At 41.1% G+C, this 17737-nt stretch overlaps 1 protein-coding gene across 7 annotated transcripts in view; it reads left to right on the forward strand.

Annotated features, from left to right (window-relative positions):
• MKLN1 (muskelin 1) overlaps positions 1-17737 on the forward strand; it is a 330333-nt gene that overhangs the window by 281118 nt on the left and 31478 nt on the right. For all 7 annotated transcript variants that reach the window (XR_009454700.1, XM_059711806.1, XM_059711807.1 and 4 more), the window contains 3 exons: positions 11867-12014; positions 12930-13044; positions 15953-16092. Coding sequence is in view for 6 of the 7 variants with exons in the window: in XM_059711806.1 (XP_059567789.1) it covers positions 11867-12014; positions 12930-13044; positions 15953-16092 (403 nt within the window). In the remaining variant the exon portion in view is untranslated. The remainder of the gene's footprint in view (positions 1-11866; positions 12015-12929; positions 13045-15952; positions 16093-17737) is intronic.

The following is a 17737-nucleotide window of genomic DNA, read 5'->3' on the forward strand; positions in this document are numbered from 1 at the left end:
AGCTGCCTTGGCCCTTTGGAAACGTAAGAGTTGAGCCTAGGCAAGGCTGCCTTGACCCTTTAGAAAGAAAGTCACAGCGGCAGAAGAAGTGAGCCAGTTGGGCTGCGTCGACGCAGGAAACAAATTACCGAGGCAAAAGCAAAAGGGGGGCCCTTGGAGACAGGTTCAGGGGCTTAGCCTTGGCCTAGCTGCCGCTGCCCACTGCTCCCCTGGTTGCAAGTTTCCTGAGAACCATTAGAGCTTTGGAAAAAGAAAGCAAAGATACATGCCTGAGGAAAAAAAGGTAAAGGTGTGAGCATGCTCCAGGGAGAGTGTGTACTGGGTCCTTTGTCTTAAGTATTTTTATCTATTTCCTATAAGTGGGAATCTTAGGGGAGTACTCAGGAGAGGATCTCAATAGAATATTCATCATCTCCAGGTGTGTCCTTTAAAATGCAGATTCCTCAAAATGAGCCTGTAGAGCAGTGGTTCTCAACCTGTGGGTCGTGACCATCAAAAAACACATATAGCATATCAGATATTTACATTACGATTCATAAAAGTAGCAAAATTACAGTTATGAAGTAGCAACGAAAATAATTTTAGGGTTGGGGGTCACCACAACATGAGGAACGGTATTAAAGAGTTGCAGCATTAGGAAGGTTGAGAACCACTGCTAGAGGGTATAGGGCAGCTGTGGGCAAACCACGGCCCGTGGGCCGGATCCGGCCTGTTTGAAATGAATAAAACTAAAAAAAAAAAAAAAAAAAAAAGACCGTACCCTTTTATGTAATGATGTTTACTTTGAATTTATATTAGTTCACACAAACACTCCATCCATGCTTTTCTTCCGGCCCTCTGGTCCAGTTTAAGAAACCATTGTGGCCTTTGAGTCGAAAAGTTTGCCCACCCCTGGTATAGGGTCATTATCTGGTCCGTTTCCCCTTTAAAAAATGTCATTGAAGTGGGACCAGACCAAGGCAGGTCTGCCCCTGCACTGATCTGGAATGTATAAGTCATTTGATCCTAAGTGTCCTTGGTTAGGAAAGGTAAGACCTTGTGATTTATTATCAGGCTATAAATTGCTTAGTCTTTTAAGTACAGTGGGGCCTTGACTTAACAGGTGTCCTGACTAACGAGTTTTTTGAGATATCAGCTGTCTCTCGGCTGATTTTTTGCATTGAGTTGGTAGAGTAATTTGAGATAACGAGCTCCTTAACGAGCTTGGTCTCAGATCGAATTAAACTCGTAAGTCAAGGCCCCACTGTATCTGTCTCAGTTTCCCCATTCTGCTTGACAAGGAATTTTTCTAGCTTCTTACTATCCTGCCTCATAACCATCCATTCTCAGTAATTCATTTCTCCCTTCCCATGCCCTTCTAGTCAAGGGAGACTGCCTTTTACTTCCCCCAAGAGTTTAAAGGTATGAAATGGTGTGAAACCCTTGTATGGAATAGGTGGGAGAGAGGGGAGGAGATCACAGTAAATGGAAGTGATAAATTTGTTCTTGGTGCCTAGGCTTTGCTACCCTGTGGTTTTTCCTTCATTTTTCTTAAACTCACTGCTGCTGATACTAGCTGAGGCCTGGCCTTTGGTCCCTCCTAATACATTTTTAACAGAAAAATAGCTGGTACCCTGAAAAGCATTACTTCACAGACCAATGTAACTAGACAGTTGAGAAATCAATAAGACAATATATATGATGTATTATGATAGATGAACCAAGAATTTTAAAACAAGCATGATCAATGTATTTAAAGATATGAGATCCCATTTGTAATATCAATAACATCTACACTAATAAAAGAGAAACATGGTAATTGGCGTACGACCGCTACCCTTTTCATTGGCTAATCAGCAAGATATGCAAATTAACTGTCAGCCAAGATGGCGCCGGCAGCCAGGCAGCTTGAAACTAACATGAGGCTTGCTTGCCTCAGTGATGGAGGACTCCAACGTTCCCCGCCTGCGGCTGCAGGCCTCTGAGCCGGCAGTTTAAGAAACATTGTAACAAATACTTCAGCCAGCAGATTCGCAACATTGTATGCAAAGGCCAGAAACCTACTTTCAGGAGCGACGGCCTAAGAGCTGGAGCCAAGCCTCAAGGTAAAGCTGGCCCAGAATAAAAAACAAAAGAAAAAGGAAAAAAGGAGCGTTTGGGAGTTCAGTCACCCCCAGCCTGAAAACAGCCCTCAGCCCCTCACCCAGACTGGCAAGGCACCCCAGTGGGGACCCCCACCCTGAAGGGTGTGTGACCAGCTGCAAACAGCCATCATCCCCTCACCCAGGCTGGCCAGGCACCCCAGTAGGGACCCCCACCCTGATCCAGGACACCTTTCAGGGCAAACCAGCCGGCCCCACCCATGCACCAGGCCTCTACCCTATATAGTAAAAGGGTAATATGCCTCCCAGCACCGGGATCAGCATGACAGGGGGCAGCGCCCAAACACCCTGATCGGCCCTGCTCTGTGTGTGACAGGGGGAGGCACTCCAACACCTCCCCACCCCCCAGGACCTGCTCTGTGTGTGATGGGGTAGAGCCATAACCTCCCCATCGGCCCTGCTCTGAGTGTGACAGTGGCGGCGCCCCAACCCCCTGATCGGCCCTGCTCTGTGGGTGATAGAGGGCGGCGCCCCAACCCACTGATCCACCCTGCTCTGTGTGTGACAGAGGGTGGTGCCCCAACTCCCCTATCGGACCTACTCTGTGAGTGACAGGGGGGAGCTCCTCAACCCCCTGATGGGCCCTGCTCAGTTCGTGACAGGAGGGAGCTCCCCAACCCCCTGATGGGCCCTGCTCTGTGTGTGACAGGGGGCAGTGCCCCAACCCCCGGATTGGCCCTGCTCTGTGCGTGACAGGGGGTTGCGCCGCAACCTCCCCATTGACCCTGCCTTGAGTGTGACAGGGGGTGGTGCCCCAACCCCCCAATTGGCCCTGCTCTGAGCCCGACCAGGGGCTGCACCTAGGGATTGGGCCTGCCCTCTGCCACCCGGGAGCAGGCCTAAGCCAGCAGGTCGTTATCTCCCGAGGGGTCCCAGACTGCGAGAGGGCACAGGCCGGGCTGAGGGACCCCCTCTTCCCCCCGAGTGCACAAATTTTTGTGCACCGGGCCTCTAGTATAATATAAAAACAGAACCAAATAGAAATATTAGATAGGAAATATATATTTGAAATGAAGAATACAACAAATATTATAAATGTGATGGATATGAAATAATAATTAGTTGAAAGATTAGAATGAATATTCTTCTAGGAGGAAACAGAAAAGAAAAGGTAAAGAGATAGAAATATAAAAGAAAAGCCAAAGGGTACAGAGAAGAATTGCACAGGTACCGGCATCTTAACAGCAGTTCCAAAAGGAGAGAAAAATAGAAATTTAAGAAGGTGGAATAATTGAAGAAATAATGAAGATAAATTTTCTAGAATTCAGGAAAGATGAAACTCCTCAGATTGGTGAAAGGGATTGTAACGTGCCAAACAGGAAAAATAAGGGGAAACACATTCCTAGACATATTAAAGGAAAATTACGAATATCAAAGACAAAGGGGAAATTTTTAAAGAATTCAGAAAGGAAGAGTAGATGATTTGCACAGGAACAAGAAAGCTATCAGCTCAACAGCAGTAAGTGAATGGCAGAAAACAGTTAAGTTAAAAGGTCCTCAAGGGAAATGACTCCAAACCAAGAAAGAATATCCTCCTAACTTTCAAATGTAAGGATAAAGTAAAAACTTTCAGGAGCATTTGTCTCGGGAAATTTGCCACATTGGAAACCCATATGGAAGCAAGACTCCGTGAGAAAGCTAGGAGATATCTATAATAATAAAACTGTAATATGCAAATAGACAGAATGACCAAACAGCAGAATGACTGTCCAGGTGGCCTTCCAGACAGCCATGCTATGACATGCACTGGCGCCAGGCCAGCCAAGGCAGGTGCAATGTGATTGGCCGGGAGGCCCCGCCATCATTCCACGATCACCTCACAGAGGGAGGCCCAGGCCACCCTCTGTAGGGCGATCAATGGGGGGTTCTGTGATCAATCACCCCAAAGAGGGAGGCCCAGGCCACCGGCCGGTGGGGTGATCAATCAGGGTGGGGGCTCCACAATACCACAAAGAGGGAGACCCAGGCCACTCTTCGTGTGGCTGTTGATCGAAAGCGCCCTGACTGGGTGGGCAAGGCCTTCCTCTGCTGGGCAATCGATCGTGGAGCCCAGCGATTGATCTCCCCACAGAGGGAGGCTCAGGCCACCAGCAGCGACACTGTGGCGGGTGTGTGGGGCCAGCCAGCAATTGCCCCGCAGAGGGAGGCCCAGGCCAGCCAAGTGATCACACCCCACACCTGTCGCCTGCAGAGGGAGGCGACCGGTGGCAGGGGAAGGGGAGGCAGCACCACACAGATGGCAAGCTGGGGTGGCGGGGCTGCCGGCAGTCGGGGAAAGGAAAGCCCCGATAGGCCCTGATCGCAGGCCAGGCCTAGGGACCCTACCCAAGGGGTCCCGGATTGCGAGAGGGTGCAGGCCAGCTGAGGAACACCCCTTCTCTCCCCCCCCCAACCCCCCGTGCAGAATTTTGTGCACTGGGCCTCTAGTTAGAAATAAGTGGTAAGTGGTGATGAAATTATCTTGAGAAAATTTGTTGCCTGAAGAATAACACTAGGACCAAAATTCTAAGCGATAAAAACAGTGAGGGGAGGGGAAATTGGGCACCATATAAATTCTGGTATTGTGATTGGACTTACAAGGAAGAAAATACTCTGTATTATTAAAACTTTTTTCATTCCAAAATGTTTTATACAAGGCTCAAGATCTAATGGATCTATATTTTCTTTTGTGCTTTCTTTTCCTGTGTCATATATCACTACCACTGTTTCTTATATATATCCCATGTCATTCTTTTTCTTGGATTCCGTTTTTTGGTTTGTTTTATTGAAATAGCTCCTCAAAGAATTTGTAAAGACTAAAGATTTATTGATGTGAAATAATTTGATAATTTGAAACCAGTATTGAACCCAGTGGTTTAATGTCCTCATTTGCAATTTTTCATTTTTTGCTTTGAAAAACAGTGTCTTGGTTTAGGTCTTAGCATACATATTATGATGAGTTATTATGTCATCTAACTGGCTAGCACATAATCAATACTACAGCACAATGACAAAAGTAGAAGAGATATATTGGACTTTATAAAAATGAGAAACTTTTGTGCTGCAAAGAATACCATCAAGAAAGTGTAAAGGCTCCAGTAGCGCAATCGGTTAGCGCGTGGTACTTATAAGAAAGTGTAAAAGACAACCCCTAGAATGGGGGGAGGGAGGGTCTGCTAATTATAAATCTGATATGGAACTTGCATCCAGAGTATGTAAAGAACTCTTAAAATCGAGGGAGAACCAAGATGGCGGCATAGGTTAACGCCGGAGTTTGCTGCTTTGAACAACTACTTCAAAAGTGTAACCAAAAAACGGAAGGGACATCACCCAGAACCACAGGAACGCTGGCTGAGTGGAAGTCCTACAACTAGGAGGAAAGAGAAACGCACACGGACACTCAGAGGAGGCGCAGTGCTGAAGTCAAATTCTGAGGTGCGGAGTGCGCGGAGCCGGCTGGTGGCGGAGGGCGTGGTTGGCGTTTTCAATCGGGAGGGAGTCGCAGACTCTGAGCACCAGATCCAGGCAAGTCTTTAGGGACCCAGACTCAAACGGCAGAAGCGGGTCTGTCTGGCTTCGGTCAGAGCGAGTGCAGCTTTCTCTCCGAGCTTTGCAGCGGGTGCTGGGACTCAGAGAGGCAGAGCCCCTGGGGACAGGACTGAGAGCCGCCATAACTGCTCTCTCCGGCCCACCCTGTTGATCCTGTGCGACCCGCCCCGCCCAAGCCCTGCACAGAGGCATTTGCCGGATAGCCTCAGGCAAAGGCTAGATTAGCACCTCCCTAGAGGACAGAAGTTCTCTCACTACTGACACAGCTGGTTCTCATAGCCACTTGGCCTGGAGGTCAAACCCTCCCTGGAATTAGCTACAACAATCAAGATTTATCTATAAGACTGCGAACAAAGGCCACTAGGGGGTGCACCAAGGAAGCATAACAAAATGCGGAGACAAAGAAACAGGACAAAATTGTCAATGGAAGAAATAGAGTTCAGAACCACACTTTTAAGGTCTCTCAAGAACTGTTTAGAAGCTGCCGATAAACTTAATGATCTCTACACGAAAACTAATAAGACCCTCGATCTTATATTGGGGAACCAACTAGAAATTAAGCATACACGGACTGAAATAACGAATATTCTACAGACGCCCGACAGCAGACCAGAGGAGTGCAAGAATCAAGTCAATGATTTGAAATGCGAGGAAGCAAAAAACATCCAACCGGAAAAGCAAAATGAAAAAAGAATCCAAAAATGCGAGGATAGTGTAAGGAGCCTCTGGGACAGCTTCAAGCGTACCAACATCAGAATTATAGGGGTGCCAGAAGATGAGAGAGAGCAAGATATTGAAAACCTATTTGAAGAAATAATGACAGAAAACTTCCCCCACCTGGTGAAAGAAATGGACTTACAGGTCCAAGAAGCGCGGAGAACCCCAAACAAGAGGAATCCAAAGAGGACCACACCAAGACACATCATCATTAAAATGCCAAGAGCAAAAGATAAAGAGAGAATCTTAAAAACAGCAAGAGAAAGAAACTCAGTTACCTACAAGGGAATACCCATACGACTGTCAGCTGATTTCTCAACAGAAACTTTGCAGGCCAGAAGGGAGTGGCAAGAAATATTCAAAGTGATGAATACCAAGAACCTACAACCAAGATTACTTTATCCAGCAAAGCTATCATTCAGAATTGAAGGTCAGATAAAGAGCTTCACAGATAAGGAAAAGCTAAAGGAGTTCATCACCACCAAACCAGGATTATATGAAATGCTGAAAGGTATCCTTTAAGAAGAGGAAGAGGAAGAAAAAGGTAAAGATACAAATTATGAACAACAAATATGCATCTATCAACAAGTGAATCTAAGAATCAAGTGAATAAATAATCTGATGAACAGAATGAACTGTTGATTATAATAGAATCAGGGACATAGAAAGGGAATGGACTGACTATTCTTGGGGGGGAAAGGGGTGTGGGAGATGTGGGAAGAGACTGGACAAAAATCGTGCACCTATGGATGAGGACAGTGGGTGGGGAGTGAGGGCGGAGGGTGGGGCGGGAACTGGGAGGAGGGGAGTTATGGGGGGGAAAAAAAGGAACAAATGTAATAATCTGAACAATAAAGATTTAATTTAAAAAAAAAAAAAAAAGAACTCTTAAAATCTATCTATATAATAAAAGACTAAACGATCGTTATGGCGGAACGACCAGAATGAACAGTTGCTATGATGTGCACTGACCACTAGGGGGCAGACGCTCAATGCAGGAGCTGCCCCTGGTGGTCAGTGTGCTCCCACATGGGGAGCGCCGCTCAGCCAGAAGCCTGCCTCCGCAGCAGCACTAAGGAACAGCAGGCTGAGCAGTAAGGAGCAGTGAGCAGGCAGGCAGTAAGGAGTTAGGGGTCCTGGACTGTAAGAGGGCACAGGCCAGGCTGAGGGGCCTCCCCCAGTGCATGAATTTCATGCACCAGGCTTCTAGTATATATATATATATATATATATATATATATATATATATATATATATATATATATATATATATATATGTAAAAGCCTAAGCGACTGGTCAACTGGTCACTATGACATGTACTGACCACCATGGGGGCAGACAGACACTCAATGCAGGAGCTGCCCCCTGGTGGTCAGTGCACTCCCACAGCGGGAACGCCACTCAGCTGACCAACGGGTGCCAGACCAGGGCTCACGGCAGGCGAGTGGCTGGCGAGCTTCGCTGCAGCGGCACGAGCCTCTCCCGATCGATTAGAACTGCAGGCACAGCCAGGCTGAGGCCAGGATGAGCGGGAGCGGCAGGCAGTGTTGGACTGCTGGCTTCGGCCCAATCCCTGCAGGCCATGCCGAGGGACACCACTGTGCACGAATCTGTGCACCAGGCCTCTAGTTCGATAATAAAGAGACAAATAACACACTTTTAAAATAGGCAATGGATTTAAATAGACATTTCTCCAAAGAAGATATACTAGTACAAATGGCTGATAACCACATGAAGCGATCTCTAACATCATTATTCAAATGCAAATCAAAACTACAATAAAATACCACTTTATATCCACTAAGATGTAAAAAAGATGGACAATAGCAAATGTTGACGATGTGGAGAAATTAGAACCTTTTTAAATTGTTGGACATGTCAAATGATGCAGCCTACTCCATGAGGAGTTGGGAAGGGAGAATGGGGAGTGACTGTTAAGGGATATAGGGTTTCCTTTTGGAGTAATTAAAATGTTCTAAAATTAGATTGTGATGATGGTTTTCCAGTGGATATACTAAAAAACACCAAGCTGTACACTTTAAATGGGTGAATTTTATAGTGAAATATATCTCTATAAACATGGTAGTCTTACCTCCCTGAGTATTGTAAACCTGCCCACTGCTTAAACGACCCTTGTCATTTTTCTCTTCTGATACTAAGGTGCTTTTAGGCAAAATGTGACCATGTGGGAAAGGAAGCATGTACAATTTGGTCGCACATTCTTCTACGTTCTTACATTTCTTCCCCAGCCCAATACTATTTTAATCCCCTCTCATTGATGACTCCACCCCCACTTATGGAATTCAAAATATCTTTCTCCACTGATTTCCATTCCACTCAAAAATTTCCATTTCCTCAGTGGGTCCTTATTTAAGGTAAGCAGTCTGTTGCATTAGTTTCTAACTCATAATCTCTGATATTTACATTTTAAAAGATTATAGAACAAGGGTCAACAAACTATTTCCATAATGAACCAGAAGTAAGTACGGGGTGTCCCCCCAAAAATGTGTACACACTTTGAATGATTATAAAGTCAGTACTTACCAACATACAGTTCATTTTCAAATTTTAAAAGAATATATAGAAATGAGTAAATTTTTTTGTCTATACCTGTTTTCAAAATGATGACCGTTCTGGTCCAGGCACTGCTAATAACACAAAGCAATGGAATCACAAACATCAAGAATCATTTTCTTCGGTATTTGTGTGCCCCCAATTCGTTGACTCTTGCAGTTTTGTACTATAAACTTTTTCTTTTATGTATCCCCATAAAAGAAAAGTCAAGTGGATTATTAGGATAAATTTTCTTTGTTCAGAGCTTAGTCTGGCTTTACCCATTATTTCAGATCAGTTAAACCTAAAAGGAGTGAAAATTGAGTTATCAGCTGTTAAAGTATAGATACATTTTTGGGGACACCCAACCTATATTTTGAGTTTTGCCAGCCGTAAGTGTTCTGTTGCAGCTACTCAGCCTTGCTACATTATAGGGTGAAAATAGTCAAAGACACAATGTAAATGAATTGATGAGGCTTCATTTGACCCTGATCAGATCAAGCCATAGTTTGCCAATCCATATTATTGATTTCTTAATTTTAAGGCTCAGTATTAAGACAAAATGGGACAAAGAAAGTTAAGTGCAATAAATTTAGACAGTTATGTCCTCCACTTCCACCACTAATAAAAAGTTATTTCATTTTCACCAGGCCGGTGTGTCTTAGTGGTTGAATCAGGAGGTCGCAGTTTGATTCTCAGTGAGGGCACATGCCCGGGTTGCGACTCATCCCCAGTAGGGAGGAGGTGCAAGAGGCAGCCAGTCAGTGATTCTCTCTCATCATTGATGTTTCTCTCTTTCTCTCTCTCTCTCTCTCTCTCTCTCTCTCTCTCTCTCTCTCTCTCTCTCTCTCTCCCCCTCTCCCGTCCTCTCTGAAATCAATAAAAATATGTATATTTTTATAAAGTGATTTCATTTCTTTACAGTTTTATCTTTCTTTCCAAGGTTATTTTGGAATAGAGGTCAAAATTTTGGCACTTTTGAAAGTTTACCAAGCCTTATTAAGAAAATATCAGACTTTACATAACCACTAAGGAGTATGGCACGAGGGTCGAGGTTTTTGTTAAGATTAGGTCTCTGTTTGAATGAATATAAGTCTACATAAATGTACTTGTGTGTGGATGCATACAAATTATTGTGTTTTGTGTGTATAATCTTTAAATATACTTACTGTGGAATACATTTGGATAGTCTCTAAAATATCTCAAATTTATTGAATAGTAATGTAAGAGGACACATAAATTTAAGGTAAACTAGGAAAAAACAAATACAGTATGGCTAGCATCGCATACTATTCTGAATTGATTGAGATATTTTTCTTTAGTTTGATGTTTGTTTAGCTTTCTGAGCATACGATAATTGTTTATCTATAAGAAATGTAGTGTTGCCCTGGCTGGCGTGGCTCAGTAGTTAGACCGTCAGCCTGGGCACCAGAGGGTCATGGGTTTTATTCCGGTCAAGGGCATATACCTGGGTTGCAGGTTCGATCCTGGGCCCCTCTTGGGGGGTATGAGGGTGGCAACCAATATATATGTCTCTCTCACATTGATGTTTCTCTCTTCCTCTCTTTATTTCTCTCTTTCTCCCTGCCCTCCCCTTTCACTCTCTGAGAATCAATGGAAAAATGTCCTTTGGTGAGAATTAACAAAACAAAAAAAGAAAGAAATGTAGTGTTGAAACGATACATTGTTTTAGATACATGGCAATTATGTTTAATATAAAATTATATTTCAACTAATATTTCCAAATAACAGTGATTAGAACAATTTACATTTGCCATATCAATGTTTGACAAATTTCTGGGTAATACAGAATGACCATCATTCATTTAATGGATTTCTTTCTTTTTTTTTTTTTATTGCTTAAAGTATTACAAAGGGTATTACATATGTGTCCTTCCCTCCCCCCCCCCCCCCCGCCCTTGACAGTCCCCTAGCCTCCCCTATCCCCCAGTGTCTTATGTCCATTGGTTATGCTTATATGCATGCATACAAGTCCTTTGGTTGATCTCTTACCCCCCTCCCTCCTGCCCCGCAACCCTCCCCAGCCTAAAAAATAAAACCTTAACTCTGGGGAGTTTGATCTACTCAGGAAAATATATTTGGGGCATATTATACACCAACATTTTTTTTCTTGGAAATTATGTCATTTCATATTACATCATGACAAATATTTTAAATGCTTCTGACCATATTAAACAAATCTGTTTCAGTTTTTGTCAAATTTTGTTTTTCCAAATCAAGATTTGAGTATTTTATCTCTATTATTAAATTAGAGCTGACCCAGATAATAAATCAGTTAAAGTATTGCTCTTTTTCTCAATCAAAATGATTACATTGCATACCTCCTTCTACCTCTTTTTAGCTCCATTCTGGTAGTTATCATTTATTTATTCTGTCAACAAATAGTTGATAACTTGTACGCCAGCCATTAGGAACAAAATCGTGAACCAAATAATCTTGGCCCTTGGAGAGCCTATATTCTGGAGTGGAGAGAAAGCAATAAACCATTGTTTGTTTGTTTATATCTATTTATTTTACCTTTTTTTCTTTACTCGATTTTTTTTTTTTTAAGAGAGAGGAAGGTAGAGAAACATCAATGTGAGAGAGAAATATCCATTGGTTACCTCTGGTACCTTCTCCAACTATGCCCCATGGGATAGAACCCCCGTCCTGGATATGTGCCCTGACCTGGAATCAAAACGCAACCTTTTGGTCCAAACTATGCTCCAATGAATTGAGCCACTGGCCAGGGCTGTTTATTGTTTAATATAAAAGTTATGTAGTGTGTTAAAAAATAAGTTGTGGCCTTACCCTACAGAGTAGGGTAAGGATGTATTAATCTTTAACAGAATAGCACTAATCTGTTATCTAAGGAAACACTGTCTATGTGAACATGGTCATCTTATTGATTTCTTTCATTTTATAGTTCCAATGACAGGATTCACACAGAGAGCAACCATTGATCCAGAACTGAATGAAATACATGTCTTATCTGGACTCAGCAAGGACAAGGAAAAGAGGGAAGAGAATGTCAGAAATTCATTCTGGATTTATGACATAGTGAGGAATAGTTGGTAAGGAGCTCTTGTCTGTACTGCAATTCCAATTTAATATTTCTTGGGGTTGTATATTCAAAAGAAGAGGGAACTGGAGGACTTGTGTTAATTTGTGATGTCAAAACAGGAGCACTTAAGAGAACTTCTTCCATTCAGTAATGAGGGTAGTGCTCAACAACTAAAGAATGTATTACTTTCTAAATATGACATTTATTTACAGTAAAAATGAAAGTGTACTATAGTTTTATTGTGAATAGTAAACGGGTTTTTAGCTCTTTCAGCCTTTGTTTTGAACCTTCATAAATGCTATTTGTGTTTCATATCATGAGGTAGGTTGTTCTTAAATGAGGTTTCGATGGACATTAAAAGAACTTAAGAACTCAGTTCTAATAAATCAGATTATTTTATGGGAATGACCAAAACTTTAAGATTTGATGTAAACAAATTTATAATTGTTTTGTTGGTAATTAGACATGCAATTAATTTGCTGTCTACAACTGTATTAACACTAGAGACCCGGTGCACGAAATTCATGCACTTGGGGGAGGGGGGTCCCCCAGCCTGGCCTGTGCTCTCTCGCAGTCCAGGAGCCCTTGAGGGATGACCAACTGATGGCTTAGGCCCTAAGCTGGGGAGCGGGCCTAACCTGGCAGTCAGAAATCCTTAGTGCTGCCACAGAGGTGGGAGAGGCTGCCGCCACAGCCACTGTGCTCTCCAGCCGTGAGCCTGGCTCAGGGCTTCTGGCTGAGCGGTGCTCCCTGTGGGAGCACATTGACCACCTGCATTGAGCGTCTCTCCCCTGGTGGTCAGTGCACGTCATAGTGACCAGTTGTTCCACCCTTCGGTCGATTTGCATATTAGCCTTTTATTATATAGGATTATGTGTACTGCTAATATTATAGGATAGCATGCCTTAAAAGCAATGTCTTGCAGGTCTTGTGTCTATAAAAATGATCAAGCTGCAAAGGATAATCCAAGTAAAAGTCTTCAAGAAGAAGAACCCTGTCCAAGATTTGCCCATCAGCTTGTATATGATGAGTTACACAAGGTATCCTAACTACATTGACCTGTAAATTTTCCTTGACCTACAATCTGAAAGAATCACCAAAAATATATGTTTTTTGTTTTTTAAGTAGATTTGAGTAAAAAATTATAATACATAGTATGTAGCAGGCGTTCAATATTATTTTCCCCTAAAATTCCTTAAGAGAATAAACATTTTTGTATAGATGGTGACTCTTGGCACTTTCCTCTTTTGATTATGGTCAGTGGCTGCTTCTTAACTCATAGATCAGATACATAGCATGGCCTATTGTATAGTTTTCCACATGTGGGTTCCATGTCTCATGATATGAAAAGGTATATATGACTTCCTGATTTTAGATTTCATTGTGTAAGAAATCTTTTTGTTTTTCCTATCTATGAGTGACATATCTTTTCTCTCTGTTTTGTGAAATAACACGGCATTCTGAAGTTTAAGTGTCAGTGTTCAGAATGGTTTCTTTAACTATTTCCCCCTTAAGCTTTACATGTAGTTTAGTGATTGGGCTCAGACTATATAGTCGGCCACTGACTGACCTGTATTCTTTCCATTTAGGTCACAGATGAATATTTAAACTATATCATTTGGGACCTTCATGTTAAAGATACCATGGGAATGGATAAAAGCCCTTTCTCTTAGTGTCTCCCAAATTAAAGGGTAAATGAATTTCCATCCTTAGGATAGAAATAATATTGCAATTCTATTACACTATTGAATATAAATTTATTTTTTTGATGAATCCGCACCTGAGGATATTTTTTCCATGGATTTTTAGAAAGAGAGGAAGGGAGGGAGGGGTAAAGAAGGAAGGAGGGAAAGGGAGAGAGAGAGAGAGAGAGAGAGAGAGAGAGAGAGAGAGAGAGAGAGAGAGAAAGAAACATCACTGAGAGAGAGAGACATCAATTGGTTGCTTCCCGCATGCACCCCAATGGGCTGGGGATTAAACCTGCAACCCAGGTATGTGCCCTTGACTAGAAATCAAACCCAAGACACTAACCACTGAACACACTGGCCAGGGCTTAAATATAAATGTTTTTAAAATTTCAGAAAATGCTTTTAACACTTTGTGTAAGTACAGAATATCACTAAAACTACATAATATAATAGTGAAATTATTATTGCATTCCTTTTACATTTATTTTTTGGTACTAATTGAGTAATGGAATATTTTAAAAGTTATTTCACAAATTATATGTGCCATTTAATATTTGACCTTAAGGCTAAAGCTAAATTAAAATGCTAAAATTTTAAAAAGTTTCTAATTGCTGTTGACCTTCAGTGATTTGACATCTTTTCTTTAATAGTTTTTTAAAATATGTTTTTTATTAATTTTATTTTATTTTATTTTTTTTATAAGAGAACATTTATTTATAAGAACACAGAGTTAGAAGAAATAATTGGTAGAAGAAATGGGCTTATGAAACAAGTTATAGAGGGAAAGGAAGGGTCTTTGGAGCTTAGAAGTGAGGGAGGTAAAGGTGACAGCCTGGAAGGGAAGGGGGGAGGGGCGGTGCAGGCATGCTCCCAGGAGGGAGAGATTGGATCCTCCCTCCTAAGGGTTTTAAGGGTGGAGATTTGGTTTTTTATTAATTTTAGAGAGAGAAGAGGGAGAGAGTAACATTGATTGACTGCCTCCTGTACACCCCCTACTGGGGATCAAGCCCGAAACCAGGGCATATGCCATAACCTTGAATCCAACCAGCGATCTCTAATGCTTGGGATGATGTCCAACCAACTGAAGCACACTGGCCAGGTTGTCATCTGTCCTTTTTAAAGATATAATTTATTATCATCAACACTTGATGAACTTGATAATCCCCATTATTCTTTGCCCTCAAACTACACATTGGATTAGCTTCTTGCTGTTGTTAATAAACAAAATATAACTAAGCAAATTTAAAGATCACATTGGGTTTTATTAAGTCATTAATGAATTCAGCAGCATCTTATCTAGCAAGCAGAGAAATTCTCTGAGGGATTAATTCTTGCCCTGGTCAGTGTGGCTCAGTTGGTTGGAGCATTGTCTAGCTCACCAAAAAATGGCAGGCGCAATCCCTGGTCCAGACATAGGGCATGTTTGGAAGGCAACTGATTGATGTTTTTCCAATCAATATTTCCCTCTCCCTCCCCCTCCCCCTCCCCCTCCCCCTCCCCCTCCCCCTCCCCCTCCCCCTCCCCCCTCCCCCCTCCCCCCCTCCCCCCTCCCCCCTCCCCCCTCCCCCCCACGCTTCCTGTCTCTAAAATCAATTTTAAAAAACTTCTTAAGATGCAAGTCTTTTATAGAAAAGAGGGTGAGGCAAGTAAGTCATCAATAAGAGAGAAATGAAAGTTCATGGAGGAAAGTAAAGAGTTCAGGTAACGCTGGCTTCTCATTGGGTGAGGTATGGAGTTTCAATTGGCTGGGCTTCTTGCTGGACAAAAAAAAAATCTTCCTTCCTCCTGCTGAGGTGGTAAAGCAGTTGTGCTTTCTATTTGGGAATGGCAGGGCCTCTCTTCCTGTTGGGGTATGTAATTGATGTCTTCCAATATGGGGGTATTTGACTTCCAGTGATAGCTAATTGACCTCTATAGTCTATCCCAACTTCAGTTTTAGTTGAGGTTTTCTTTATTCATTTTTACACTATCATTGCTTTTGTTTCATGTTTCCATTGTCAGTGTAATTGTGGTAATAGAACTTATTTTAATATAAAATGTAATTTAGGAAGTAGTCACAGTAATTTAAAAAGTAAAGTGGAAACTTGAGAAAAATAAAGAGAAGCAATAATATTTTGATTTTTTTTTTTTAATATCAGTAAGGCTAAGAAAGGTACCTGTAACACAGTACTAGCAAAATGAAGAAGTTTTACTATGACTTAACATAGTTTCTTAAGTATGCATGTGCTTTTAAAAGTCTGGTTTATTTTGTTTATTACAGGTTCATTACTTATTTGGTGGGAATCCAGGAAAATCTTGCTCCCCAAAAATGAGATTAGATGACTTCTGGTCACTGAAGTTGTGTAGGCCTTCAAAAGATTACTTACTGAGGCATTGCAAGTACCTCATAAGAAAACACAGGTATAAAAATAATTCATGGAAAACTTTTACTTAACTTTATCAGCTATTGTTAGTATTACCTAAGCTCTGGAGACGTGCCTTTGTCTTTGGAAAGTTAGTAACATGAAAGTGTAAACACTGTGAAGGTCATGACTTTGTAGGTGCCCTGTTATTCTCCTAATTTTGGTTTCTTCTTTCAAAGGAAGACACAAAGTGAAAATAGATACTGATGCTAAATTTTTAAAATATAGAACAAGGAAATTTTGCAACTGTTAAAATAATGGAAAAAGTTTCTGTGAAGGTGATTAACTTACTATCAAGTAACTTAAGGCCTAACCACTACAAATTATATCAGTTCTAGATTATTGACATATGCCTGACCTGTTGATAACTTTAACTGTGAATGTGATGATATAATTGATTAATAATATCTTTATAATTTGATGTTTCAGAATACAACTTTAAATAGAATTAATTTTATGTCATTACCTTTGCTAATTAATTATAAAATCATGTAATTAAACATTTTCATATATGTCTCTTGAGTCCTGTTTATCTGTCCTTTTGGTTACTGATAGTGTTAGATGATAAATATTTATAGTTTGGAAGGAGAAGTTAACCTTTAATGATGATAATAGCTACCATTTATTGAACAATTTTTGTGTGCTAGATCTTGTATGTTATTCTCACAATAAGCCAATGGAGGAAGAACTATTACTATCACTTTTTTATAAAAGAAGAAATGGGTTATATAACTCATCTAAGGTCACTCAACCGTAAGTGACAGATAGGATTTGATCCTGAGTATTCTGATTCCAGAATTCTCTATTTCATCACCATCACCTCCACCACCACCACCACCACCACCACCACCACCACCACCACCTCCACACACACGCACAGAGGCATATATTAATATACTAGTATGTATACACACGTATGCTTATATGTTTTATATAAAATATAAATACATGAAAGTCTGTGTAGATATAAATTAGACTATTCCTTTATCATATCATGTTTACTTATTGTTGCTTTTCACAAGTTATACTTGAGAGATAAATTAATAACAGAAGCTAGTTCTGTTTCTTTGGCATTACTGTGAATAATTAGTATGTTTTCTATAGAATCTACAGGAGAAAGGGTCTGATTCTTCACATTGTCTGGATGGCAAGAATAAATTCTGTTTTATTAACAAGATTTAAGTTTGAGGTACCTTTGCTAATGTTTACATTGCTAAATTTTATTCTTTAGTACTTTACTTAATGTATTTAAGATACTTAATATTAAACTTTGTTTTTATAAGAATATGGGGAAGTTATAGAGCTCTTTCTCTACCTGAAATATAACAACTGGTCATTGGAATGTTAGAGTGAGCTTTTTAAAAAGTTTCCTGACCAAAAGTCCATTAGAGATTAAAGGAAATTGTTTAATGCTTCATATAAAGAATTGGAACTCATAAATACTTCCCTCTGGCTTTTAATTGTAAAAGTATTGCATGGGTAATAATAAAGAAGAAAATAAGTCTTCTCTCCCTACCAAAAGAATTGAATCACTTATCATCCCTCCATTCAGGAGTAATATTTTGGTGTATATCCTTCTAATTATATGTACACACTATTGTTTTGAATCTGATTTCTTTCAGTGAATGATGTGTTATAAACAC

The sequence above is a fragment of the Myotis daubentonii genome, chromosome 10, assembly GCF_963259705.1.
Source record: "Myotis daubentonii chromosome 10, mMyoDau2.1, whole genome shotgun sequence".
NCBI lineage: Eukaryota > Metazoa > Chordata > Mammalia > Chiroptera > Vespertilionidae > Myotis > Myotis daubentonii.